Raw genomic sequence first — 12,885 nt, 5'->3', positions numbered from 1 at the left:
GTATTTCCGGAATCCAAATTGCGTGTCATCCAGGAGATGGTGTTTCTAAATAAATTCAGAGATCTGAATGTTCATGGCTTTTTCAATCACCTTAGCCACAAACGGGAGACTCGCAATGGCCCTGTAGTTTTTTAGCTCATTTTTATCCAGGGAAGGTTTTTTTAACAAGGGTTTTAGTAGGGTGTTTTTTAAGGGGTCTGGATAAGTGCCTGCAAGTAGAGTTGAATTACATACTTGGGTGAGTAGTGGAATGATGAAGTCCATTACCGGCAGAAGCACTGAGAGTGGACAAGGGTCCAGGGCCGATCCTGATTTAATGGTGGACACTATGATTTTGATTTGGTCCATTGTAACTGGTTGAAAACTGGGGAACGTGTTGGCTGGAGGTAAAATGAGGGAATTGACTGTCCTGGGGAGTGAGTTTGCCGAGAATGCCTGATAGATATCGTCAACTTTGGTAAAGAAAAAAAGAGGCTAAAGAGTCACAAAGATTGTGACGGGGGGGGGGGGGGAGTGAGATCCGGGGAATTGCCTGACAGTGATTTTGTGATTTGGTACAATCGTCTACTGGAATTTTTGGATTTTTGAATTTGATCAGTATAGTAGTCTTTTTTTGCCTTTGTAATCATGGCTTTGTAGAGTGCCAGAGATTCCTTATAGGTTGCTTTACTTACTATATCGTAGGTTTTCCTCCATTGTCTCTCCTTATTCCGGTTGATTTGCTTTTGTGCCCTTAGTTCTTCGTTATACCAAGGGGCAGTGGGTTTAGATCTATTTTTAGATAATTCTTTAGTCGGGGCTGATTGGTTCGTGGCCAAACCCAGCCAGGAGTGGAATTGAAATAGTGCTGAATTGGGGTCAGCAGATAGTACTGGGCAAGTATGATCCAGTTTTGACCTTAGATCGTCCAGATTGATGTTTTTCCAATCTTTGAAAGGCTTTTGAGGGATGGGAGTGGGTTTGTTATCGCAAGGAGTTTTAATGGTGATAATAGCAAAAATAGCATGATGGTCAGTCCATGGCAGAGGTAGTATATTGGTTATTTGTAGGCCTTCTAAATTGGAAAATATGGGATCCGAGATGTGGCCGGCTAGGTGAGTGGGGGAAGTGACCCGTTGTTTTAACCCTAGTATTTCCAGATCGGAAGTTAGGGTGACCGTGTCAGTTAGATGGAATTGGTCCAAGTGAAAATTCAGGTCACCCAGGACCGTAAATGCACTTTCAGTGGCAACTGATTCCATGATTGTGTTGATGCTGTTGAGAAAGGCTGTTTTTGTTCCAGGGGGACGATATATCAATATTCCTTTGAAATTAAACAAAGGTGATAACTTGATGGCAAACTGCATGGCTTCACGGGATATGGATGGGATAGGAATCGTTCTGACAGGATATGAGTCTCTGGCTATTATAGCTAGCCCACCCCCTCTTTGTCTAAATCTGTCCTGGCGGTATGCTTTGTAACCATCCGGTACTGCTATGGCTAAGTCTGGCTCTGAAGATTCATCGGTCCATGTCTCAGTGACAAACAGAACATCCAATTTAAAGTCAGTAATGAGGTCTGAGATCTCTTGCCTATGCTTAACGAGTGAGCGCGCATTGATAAGGGCAATTGTTCTGACAACTGTTTTTCCATTCCTTGCAGGTACCGTATTTACGACAGGTAATCGTAAAGGTATTGTGTGGTTACAATGGGGGCAGTAGGTAGCAGACTGGCTATGTAATCCTGAAGGTTCTATTTTTGTACAGCGAGTGTTGGGCGCTGGCTGAAGTGCCAATAAGTCATGGCTTGTGTACGTCCTGTCGGTATCTGGCGTCGGTCGGGCAGGGGTTGTGGCCCTGGGCCCGGTCCCGGCGCGGACGGGCGCAGACAGGCTTGCCTTAGGCGCGCAAACGGCGCTCCCGCTGCGCTCGTCCGCTGCGCTCGCGTGGGAAGCACATTTAGGGAGAGGGGAGGTGGGCGTGGCCTAGCGGGTGGGCGTGGCCTCGCGCTAGCGATGGCGGCCGTGAATCAGTGCAAGGGACAGCGCTAAATCCGCTGTATGTCAAATGCTTGCGGGAATTTAAAATACAGAGAGGATCTCTGTATAGGACACACAGTTTTAAAATATGAGGTAAGCACAAAATAAACAATTCAAAAACACGAGTCACACCACCTCCGGCTTCCGCCTCAGAGGTCTTCGGTTTCTATATGTTGGTCTCTCCGTGATCATCCCTGTTGCAGACTCCTCAACATCTCCATGAGCGAGCACGCGTTCCAGGTCTTTGTAGGTAATATCAGCTTTTACATCGACTGACTTGGGGGTAACAAGTGGTAGACTGCCTGGATGGCCCAAAGAGAGACAAACTGCACAGGGACCCTGGTGGTCCTTCACCTCTCACGACAACTGACTGACTAGCTTGGACAACACCCACCCAAAAAGGCTATTGATTCTGACCTCAAGTTAACGAAACTATTAAAATGCCTTCCATTATCTCAGCCCTGTTCAAAAGAGTGCCTCAGTTTTTTAAAGTCTTTTCAAAGCATAGCTGTAATCCAAGCAGTGGTTGTGTTGTTTCTGGACTCCTGTCACACTATCTACAGAGGTGCTCCAGAGCGCCCCGATCCATGCACCTGGGCTCCTGTAACACCTTCAGTGGTGCCCCAGCACAAGCTCCATAGCGCCCTGATCCATGCACCTGGGCTCCTGCAACACCATCTACAGTGATGCCCCAGCACAGACTCCATAGTGCCCTGATCCATGCACCTGGGCTCCTGTAACACCTTCAGTGATGCCCCAGCACAGACTCCATAGTGCCCTGATCCATGCAGCCGGGCTCCTGTAACACCATCTACAGTGGTGCCCCAGCACTGGCTCCAGAGCGCCCTGATCCATGCAGCCGGGCTCCAGTAACACCATCTGCAGTGATGCCCCAGAGTGGCCTGATGCATGCAGCCGGACTCCTGTAACACCATCTACAGTGGTGCCCCAGAGTGGCCTGATGCATGCAGCCGGACTCCTGTAACACCATTTGCAGTGATGCCCCAGAGTGGCCTGATGCATGCAGCCGGACTCCTGTAACACCATCTGCAGTGATGCCCCAGAGTGGCCTGATGCATGCAGCCGGGCTCCTGTAACACCATCTGCAGTGATGCCCCAGAGTGGCCTGATGCATACAGCCGGGCTCCTGTAACACCACCTACAGTGGTGCCCCAGAGTGGCCTGATGCATGCAGCCGGGCTCCTGTAACACCATCTACAGTGGTGCCCCAGAGTGGCCTGATGCATGCAGCCGGGCTCCTGTAACACCATCTACAGTGGTGCCCCAGAGTGGCCTGATGCATACAGCTGGGCTCCTGTAACACCATCTACAGTGGTGCCCCAGAGTGGCCTGATGCATGCAGCCGGGCTCCTGTAACACCATCTGCAGTGATGCCCCAGAGTGGCCTGATGCATGCAGCCGGGCTCCTGTAATACCATCTACAGTGGTGCCCCAGCACTGGCTCCAGAGCGCCCTGATCCATGCAGCCGGGCTCCTGTAACACCATCTGCAGTGATGCCCCAGAGTGGCCTGATGCATGCAGCCGGGCTCCTGTAACACCATCTGCAGTGATGCCCCAGAGTGGCCTGATGCATACAGCCGGGCTCTTGTAACACCACCTACAGTGGTGCCCCAGAGTGGCCTGATGCATGCAGCCGGGCTCCTGTAACACCATCTACAGTGGTGCCCCAGAGTGGCCTGATGCATGCAGCCGGGCTCCTGTAACACCATCTACAGTGGTGCCCCAGAGTGGCCTGATGCATGCAGCCGGGCTCCTGTAACACCATCTGCAGTGGTGCCCCAGAGTGGCCTGATCCATGCAGCCGGGCTCCTGTAACACCATCTACAGTGGTGCCCCAGCACTGGCTCCAGAGCGCCCTGATCCATGCAGCCGGACTCCTGTAACACCATCTGCAGTGATGCCCCAGAGTGGCCTGATACATGCAGCCGGGCTCCTGTAACACCATCTGCAGTGATGCCCCAGAGTGGCCTGATGCATGCAGCCGGGCTCCTGTAACACCATCTACAGTGGTGCCCCAGCACTGGCTCCAGAGCGCCCTGATCCATGCAGCCGGACTCCTGTAACACCATCTGCAGTGATGCCCCAGAGTGGCCCGATACATGCAGCCGGGCTCCTGTAAAACCATCTGCAGTGATGCCCCAGAGTGGCCTGATCCATGCAGCCGGGCTCCTGTAACACCATCTACAGTGGTGCCCCAGAGTGGCCTGATCCATGCAGCCGGGCTCCTGTAACACCATCTACAGTGGTGCCCCAGAGTGGCCTGATGCATGCAGCCGGGCTCCTGTAACACCATCTGCAGTGATGCCCCATTACAGGTCCCAGAGCACCCTGATCCATGCAGCCGGGCTCCTGTAACACCATCTACAGTGGTGTCGCCGTACAGGCTCCAGAGCTCCCCAATCAATACAGCCGGGCTCCTGTAACACCATCTGCGGTGATGCCCCTGAGTGGCCTGATACATGCAGCTGGGCTCCTGTAACACCATCTACAGTGGTGCCCCAGCACTGGCTCCAGAGCGCCCTGATCCATGCAGCCGGACTCCTGTAACACCATCTACAGTGGTGCCCCAGAGTGGCCTGATGCATGCAGCCGGGCTCCTGTAACACCATCTGCAGTGGTGCCCCAGCACTGGCCCCAGAGCGCCCTGATCCATGATGCCAGTCTCCTATTTCTTCTGCACAATAGTAGCTTTATCGAAGACTCTTCAGTCATGTGTGTAGTCCACACGTGCTCGCAGTGAGAGTCTCTGCCACATCTTTACCACACGAATAGAACCAATGCCTTCGGTCTGTGCCCACCCGATATGAGCTTTGTAATGACGCCTCAAATCTGCCACCCTGTGCGTGAACAGGAGCCTCCCGGACACATGAAGTGCTCAGAAGGGACAGTGGCCGCATACAGTGCTTTATTAAACCTTCACAATAAACATGTGCAGACTGTCATCCTTTGCAAGTCACAGCGTCTGATAGTGTGTGCTGAAGGCAGTATGAAATGTCTGCTCCTTTCTCTCGTCTCTACTCAGACTCTGTCACTTCCTTTCTAGTACAGTCTCTTAATAAATCTGTAGGAGAGTAGGATCTGCTTCTTATGGTTACCCCCACTTTCGACTTAGACTGACTGGGATCCTGCTATTCAGGACCCCCGTCTATCTGCTTTCTCCTCAAAATTGATTTAGGTACACTCCAGATTGGATTCTGGGGTACCCTGATCAGTCCCTAGTATATGGTACACCATATATCCAGGGCATAGGTACCCCAGCGGCCTCCCAGGGTCTGAAGCATGTATTGTGCCACCCCTGAGAGGCCATTCAAAATGACACCACAGGTCTGCTACTGCAGCCTGTGTAAGGTGGTGTATGCACCCCTTACTTCCTATCAGTCACTCCTATGACAGGCCTTCTCAATCCTGAAAGCAGGGTGCTGGGTTTTATGTGAGAGGGTGCCCCTGCATGAGCAGAGCCCCTCTGCAGCCTTCAAAACCTATTTTCCGGGGTTGTCTGTGATGCAGTCAACCATATTTATATTTAAGTGCATTATAACCTCGTTTAAAACGCCTGCTTAGAAACATGTTGTGTTTGATGTCAAACACCTTGGAATCATACCTCCCTGCCAGTAACTGGCAGGGAGGTATGATTCCAAGCTCGTAGAGGAACATATGTGAAACACCGGTATACCCGGTACCAGCTTTCTCAAACCTGGGCATCACAAAATGGATGCTGCCAGCCACAGACACGAAGCACGAGTGTGCCCTCCTGCTACTGAGCCAAGCTCGAGCAGAGGAAGGCCTGACAATAGGTTTCCTGTCACGGGGAGGTGTGACCATCTCCCAGACAGACTTTAGTGTTTTGGGGCTGGGTGGGTGCACTCTGAGAGTGCTTTGATGTCTGTACTGGGGGCACATTTGGTGTCCCTGTGCATAGTCGAGCTCAAACCGTTTGCAAGAGCCATTCGCTCCTGCTCTGGCGCGAAACTGGACTAAGGACATGGGTGTAGCCACCCCTCTGTCCTGCCCCTCCCCTAGGAGGGTCCACCGAGTTAGTCTAACCCCTTCCTTGGGTATGAAGTAGGAAACCTGACTACAGGACTTTGGATTTTACCTGGACTAAACTCTGCAACATAAACTAAGTACTTCGACGGTCTACACTTCTCTGGACGACAGAAGAATCTCCCTTGGAGTAAAGGAGTTGCTCCCTTCAGCAGCAGGCACCTAGACGCATCTGACAGGTTTGCATCTCCCGAGCTCCTGAGGACTCAGAAGATTTCTGGAACACAGGGGGTGGGTTCCTGAGTGTCTCCGAGGTCGGTCTGCTCTCTGAGCAATCCTAAGCACAGTATCCCTCGTGGGGACCGTGCGACCCAAACTCCTGCGCACCGTGTACTTTTGCAGCAGCATATGCTTTTTGGCGATCCCTGAGGCTGTGCTTTGGACTACGTGTAGTCCAGACCTCGAGCAGTATTTCCACCGAAGATCTCCGACCTCCACTCCATGAGTGCTCTGTGGGCTGGTGCTTTGTGATTCTGCTTGAGGTCCCTTCGCGATCCCTGGTCCATTGTCCTGTGGGTCCTGGCGAGGGTCACTTTGATTTTCCTTGGGCTTCCCTGGTTGCTCCAGACGTGCCCTGACTCCCCATAGCTTGGAGAGTCTCCTGGACCTTGCTGGTCCTCACTAATCGGTTTCCTCTGCCTTCGTGGGTTGCCTTTGCCAAGGCTTGTTGGTGTTCAATCCGGACACTGACCCCTCAGCACTCTACATCCTTCGTGGGACAGCTCACCTCCGGACTTTTGCTCATCGTCGACGTCTCCTGGTCCCCGTGGCTGCAGAGTCAAGCATCGCATCTTCTCACCTGAAGCACCCGACATCGGTGGGCATTCGTCTACCGAGCCCCTGGTCACCCTGAAGTGACTCAGACTCTGTCCCCTCTGCTTTCAGGTTCTTCTCACCTCGGATCCAGGCTTGGATTCCACTGGACACTTCATCATCCCGGCAGCAGCACTTCTTCGCATCACGCCATTGAAAACAACAAGGGTTTCTGACGCCACTTGACCCCTATGCACCCGGCTCCTCTGGGATACGTAACAGGGGTACCTCGGTACTCACAAGGGTGCTGGCCTTAGAACCTTCTATGTTTCATAGGGTTTGCTTGAAGTCCTCTCCGCAGTGTCCTTAAACTGTAATTTTGCAACCGCGACTTTCCCATAGAGTTGTATGGAGCTCGCGCCTGTGTTCCCACACTGCACCCGTCCTCCGTGGCTCCCCGTGTCACTCCTTTGGGTGGTTCCTTGGGGTCTCAGCGATTCTACGTGCTCTAGGCACTGTGTCTAGTGAAGTCGTTATTATTATACCAATTGTTTAGTATATGGTTTGGTCTCCCCTGGAGCCCGCTGTGTATTGTGCTATTTACTGTTGTTCTATTGATTAAGTATTGTGTGCTTTGTGCTCTAATCTCGTATAGAGGTTAGTAGAGAGTGTTTAGTAATAAATACGTATATTTTATATAACGCTTGTGTGGTTCTCCTCAGGAGGTTCTGATGAAACGAGCTGCTTTACATTCCTTCAAGACTTCGCTACCACTAGGATAACCTAATCGCCATAAGGGTCGTTTGGACTGGTGCAAGGTGCCCATTTTAATTCGTGGACAGCATATACCAGGCCAACTTCTCACAATATCCCTCTAGGATCTTTGTCAGGCCAAGCTTGGGGGTGGGGGGACAAAAATGTGTTGCTCTGGTAAACTCACACGTGCTTTGAAAAACCCTCTGTGCTTCATCCATGTGCCTATGTTGCAGTAACCAGATTTATTCTCATTTTTACAGAGTAAAGATACTTTGCGGGAGCAGGGCACGTCTCACCGGGCGCTCTGCCAGCCTGTATGTCCTTCTGAGCCCGAAGAGACAGTGCCGAAGAAAGCCAAGCTCTGCGAGGCCAAGAACCCAACCCTCAGGTACAACAGGTCATTCAAACCATCATATGTGGTGATAGAGTATCGTCAGTATCGACAAGGCCGCTGCACAATCCGTGCAGCGCATCCGGTCAGTGTGAACCAGGTCACCATCTTTAGCTCTTGTCCAGGCGGTGTCACATTTTCATCAAAGATGAGGTGGTGCAGAGAGGAATGAGTGGTGCTAGACACAGCTCCTGAGGCTACACCAAGACCACCTCCAGCAACACACTCCACGGCTCGGAGTAGATTGTTGTTGTGATTTGTAGTGTTTGGCTTTCCCAGTCGCGTCATCATCCACTGCTGCCGAACTACTTCACTTTAGTCTATTTGTTCTGAGACTTTCTTCTAGAAGTTTTGTGGTTCATTCAGGTGCTGGTTAGAAACCTATGCAAAACGAATAATTGATAGAACGATGAACAATGTCAAACACTCACACCCAGTCCAGAGATCTGGGCCTAAATCATGCCACCCCAATTCAGACCCAGCCAAATGCAAATGTGTTTTGACCCTGCGCCCAATGGGAACAGTCCAGCCCGAACTGCCAGGCCAGATCTTCCCTGGACCCGAAACCAGCATCCTTGGACTGGTTTCGGGGTAACACCCCTCATCAGCAAGGCTAGCTTGAGTCCAGTGGCAAAGTGAGCAAGAGACCCACGTCTGGGCATACCCGCCCCACTCGAGACCTAAACAGTAATCTTTGGAGGAAGAAAGGGTTGGACTTGCACAAAGTCCTAATTGTTCACCTGTTCGTAGTTGTTGAATCGCAGGCTTTAATGTTTACCTCGGAGTCCTGACAATCCCTGGATGGCGTTTTTGGGTTCTTTGCTCTAACTAACCCCATCATTCAATAGCAGCAGTCTTGAATGCCCTCCATTTGTATATGATCTTCCTCAGTGTGGAATAATAGACATAGTTTAGAAATGGCTTTAGAGACCGACCCTGCCTGATGAGCAGCAGTTCTATATCTGCAACCGTCACAAGATGACTTTTGTCTTGGGCATCTTGTATTTCCCCAAACCGTAGTGCACCGGGCCAAACTGACTCTTTCTGATTTTATGTACACGTGGTGGCCCTTGCTTACTTCATCTTGTTTAACGGCACCTGACGACCTTCTTATCCAGTATGGAAGCAGAAAGGCTGCATTGCACTTTGTGTCATGTCTGATGGGGTTCGATAATGAGTCTAGTGTTAGGACTTGGTGAGGATCAGCTGAAGGTCAGATATGTCACATAAAACAATTTAACTTTTCATCGCTGTATGTTAAAGCTTTCTTTCTTGAGAAAGTGTTTGAAATCTTGCACATACACAGACACGCTTAATGCTCGTGCTTTCAGTAAAACAAAAAAAAAGCCTTCAAGGCTCTTGGTAAGTAACTTTTTCTTTTCTAGAAAGAGTCTTGCACCTGGAAATATTTCAGAACCTGTGGTATCTACAAGAAGAATGAGTATTGATCTGAAATATTTTTGGGAAGTTATCTGCTTCTAGTTTCTGCTCCTGCTTCCAATTTCTGCTCCTGCTCCCAGTTTCTGATCCCAGTTTCTGCTCCTGATTTCACTTTCTGCTCCTGCTTTCACTTTCTGCTTTCAGTTTCTGCTCCTGCTTTCACTTTCTGCTTCCACTTTCTGCTCCTGCTTTCACTTTCTGCTTCAAGTTGCTGCTCCTGCTTTCACTTTCTGCTCCTGCTTTCACTTTCTGCTTTCAGTTTCTGCTCCTGCTTTCACTTTCTGCTTCCAGTTTCTGCTCCTGCTTTCACTTTCTGCTTCCAGTTGCTGCTCCTGCTTTCACTTTCTGCTTCAAGTTGCTGCTCCTGCTTTCAGTTTCTGCTCCTGCTTTCACTTTCTGCTTTCACTTTCTGCTCCTGCTTTCACTTTCTGCTTCCAGTTTCTGCTCCTGCTTTCACTTTCTGCTTCCAGTTTCTGCTCCTGCTTTCACTTTCTGCTTCAAGTTGCTGCTCCTGCTTTCAGTTTCTGCTCCTGCTTTCACTTTCTGCTTTCACTTTCTGCTCCTGCTTTCACTTTCTGCTTCCAGTTTGCCGTAGTGCTTCCTCTCGGGCGCTGCTTTTTAGAATCTGGTCCAAACCCAGACTTCATTCTTGCGTTTCATTCCCATCTGCAGGGTACGGGGAGACGCTGTGGCTCCTGCCGCTTCCTCTGGGGAAAGGACTGGGGGCAGCTGTGCCATTCTCTGATGGCCCCCTGGCTTCTCCTTACCAGTGTGCAACGACCACTACTGTGCAGATGCAGCCTGGATGTGAAGACTTGGACCAGCCCCTCCTCTATATGAAGGACCCCCTATCCTGCTGCTACACTTGGGCATCCCCTGAAGAGCTGGACTGTGTCGCTGTTCACCAGAGGGGGGACTTGTGCTGCTGACTCCCCCACTCCTGTCCTCACCAGACCTCTGTTCCTCTAATCCCTCTGTTCTGTCTTCTGATTTCAGCTGGCGCTCTCGCTTCCATTGCACGATCTCCCTCATTCACTCACTCAGCCTCTGATATCCAGGGTGAAGCCTGCCCTGCTCTCACTGGGACAACATTTTACCTGAAGTACAAAGTGATTTACACGTCTCATCAGAGAAGGTTTTCTTTTTAATCCGGGATTGAATCTATTTATTTCTTTTTTTAATGTGCATTCTGCTGTGCGTTCTTAAAATTGTTGGGTTTTAACACGGCTGGCCTCGTTCTTTGTGTAAGATTTCTCCCCCTTCTTGGCTGGATTCCAGAATGGGGATTAAAGAGAGGAATAAAAGCAAAGAGCAGGTCTGATGTGTCTGTTAAATACTTTCTAAGGTGCAATATAACCTCTTGCGTGTGCTCTGACACCCCTCGCGTGCGCACCTGATCCACAGTCTAGGGGGTGGGGGGGTGGTCTAGTGTCTGGGTACACATGGGTCAGTGCCTGATTTGGATTGGGTAGTTTTGTGTTTCTGCTCCTCCCTTGGGTAGCTTCCTGATTGGGTGCTAAACATTTTTGTAAAAGAAGTAAAATGGGATACTTTTAAGATCGTAATCCGACTAAAATTAATATCAAAGCAGACCTCTGACTCACAGCCTCATATTGGTTGATCTCGCTGGATGAGCAGCTCAACGCTATCCACAAAGAGGATAAATGTACCCATTTTCTCTAAAAGACACCCATGAGACAGGCAGAGGGCAGGCAGATAGACGAAGACTCAAACAAAAAAAAAAATCTAAAAAAAAATAGATCACTGTGGATCAAAAAGGTACTACACAGAACAAAGCGCACACAAACTCAAATGATACAACATAAAACTTTCAATACTCTTTTGTTGGTCCATTACAGTGGCAGCAGAGAAAAAAAATCATTTTAAAAGACTACAGATATTTACCATAAAAATGTTTTTGTTTTAAAAACAAGATGTAAAATACAATATCTTCTATAGATGCTAAAAGACATAAGTCCGCTCGAGTTTGTCCAAGTGGCACAAAACAGTATGAAGGGACCCCAACTTATGGACTACCAAGCGAGCACCTGGCACGTCTGATCCACATTGCCATTAGCAACTTGGCCATACAGAATACAATAATACGAGATGTGTCTGGCTGCAGTATTCTGGACGCCTCCTGGTGCTTCCTTGCTCCCAGGTTTCTGCAAAGTTGAACTATCCACTAAGCTTGAGAGGGTCTATACAGAGGGCAAAAAAAAAAGTGCTCCAGTCTCTCAGGTCCTCCTTGGCACAAGTACACTTCTCGTCCATCATGTCCATTTCTTTGTGCCACTTTCTTTTAAAAGTTTTTACAGGTAGGCACCCATACCTGAACTGTCGATATTGCTTCTTTGCTAGTGGAGGAACAATTTCATCAATCGTGCTCTCAAATAATTGGGTCGGTTTAAAATCGATAAAAACAGAGTGTGATTCTTTACGATTTTGTATGTTGTCCATCACAACACTGCCCCAGTAAACAGCTGCAAGACGGGACTTTTGGATTTGACACACAGACTCCGGAGTCCCAGTATGTGTCAAGGATTAACCACTGCAAAAGGGCCTCAACAGTGCGGAGCCTCGAGATATTACTTGCATGTTTTATTGACATTAGTTCACTAAGCCCCACCCAATGAGACTCGAGGGCTGTAGTAGACCATGGTCCATGCCAGAGCATGAGCACTCTGAGCTCAATTTTGTAGGTAATGATTTTCTGGGCCAAATCTAAATAAAGTGGAATCAATGTGACTGCTGGCAGTGGGGGGATGGCAGGGACCCACACATCTAATGGTTACAGCGCTATACAAGTGACTGAAGGCAGTGGGGGAGGGACACCTCGCATCTCTAGGTTACAGCGCGATACTAGTGACTGTAGGGGAAGGGTAGGGACCCACACATGTAATGGTTACAGTGTTGTACGAGTGACTGCAGGCAGTGGGGGGATGGCAGGGACCCACACATCTAATGGTTACAGCGCTATACTAGTGACTGAAGGCAGTGGGGGAGGGACACCCCGCATCTCTAGGTTACAGCGCGATACTAGTGACTGTAGGGGAAGGGTAGGGACCCACACATGTAATGGTTACAGTGTTGTACGAGTGACTGTAGGCAGTGGGGGGATGGCAGGGACCCACACATCTAATGGTTACAGCGCTATACTAGTGACTGAAGGCAGTGGGGGAGGGACACCTCGCATCTCTAGCTTACAGCACGATACTAGTGACTGCAGGTAGGGGGGAGGAGCACCACAGATTTAATGGTGACAGCACTATATTAGTGACTGCAGGCAGTGGGGTGAGCGGCACCTTTTATCTAAGGGTTACAGCGCTATACTAGCGACTGCAGGTCGGTCGGGAGGGGCACTTCACATCTAATTGTGACAGCGCTATACAAGTGACTGCTGGTAGTGGGGGAGGGTAGGGACCCACACATCTAATGGTTACAGTGCCATACTAGTGACT

The 12,885-nt window shown here is 49.8% G+C and overlaps 1 protein-coding gene across 6 annotated transcripts in view; it reads left to right on the top strand.

Annotated features, from left to right (window-relative positions):
• The window catches only part of ARHGEF39 (Rho guanine nucleotide exchange factor 39), a 121,427-nt gene extending 110,687 nt beyond the window's left edge, over nucleotides 1-10,740 (top strand). For 5 of the 6 annotated variants that reach the window (XR_014969044.1, XM_085627613.1, XM_085627614.1 and 2 more), the window contains exons 12-13: nucleotides 7,854-7,981; nucleotides 10,097-10,740. Coding sequence is in view for 4 of the 6 variants with exons in the window: in XM_085627613.1 (XP_085483739.1) it covers nucleotides 7,854-7,981; nucleotides 10,097-10,169 (201 nt within the window). In the remaining 2 variants the exon portion in view is untranslated. Of the gene's footprint in view, nucleotides 1-7,853; nucleotides 7,983-10,096 lie in introns of those variants that run through there. The other variant, XM_085627616.1, reaches the window with a different exon arrangement.
• Nucleotides 10,741-12,885: the final 2,145 nt, after the last annotated feature.

This window comes from Triturus cristatus, chromosome 2_1 (assembly GCF_964204655.1).
Source record: "Triturus cristatus chromosome 2_1, aTriCri1.1, whole genome shotgun sequence".
In the NCBI taxonomy this organism is placed as follows: domain Eukaryota; kingdom Metazoa; phylum Chordata; class Amphibia; order Caudata; family Salamandridae; genus Triturus; species Triturus cristatus.
This window is presented reverse-complemented; position numbering and strand designations above follow the sequence as displayed.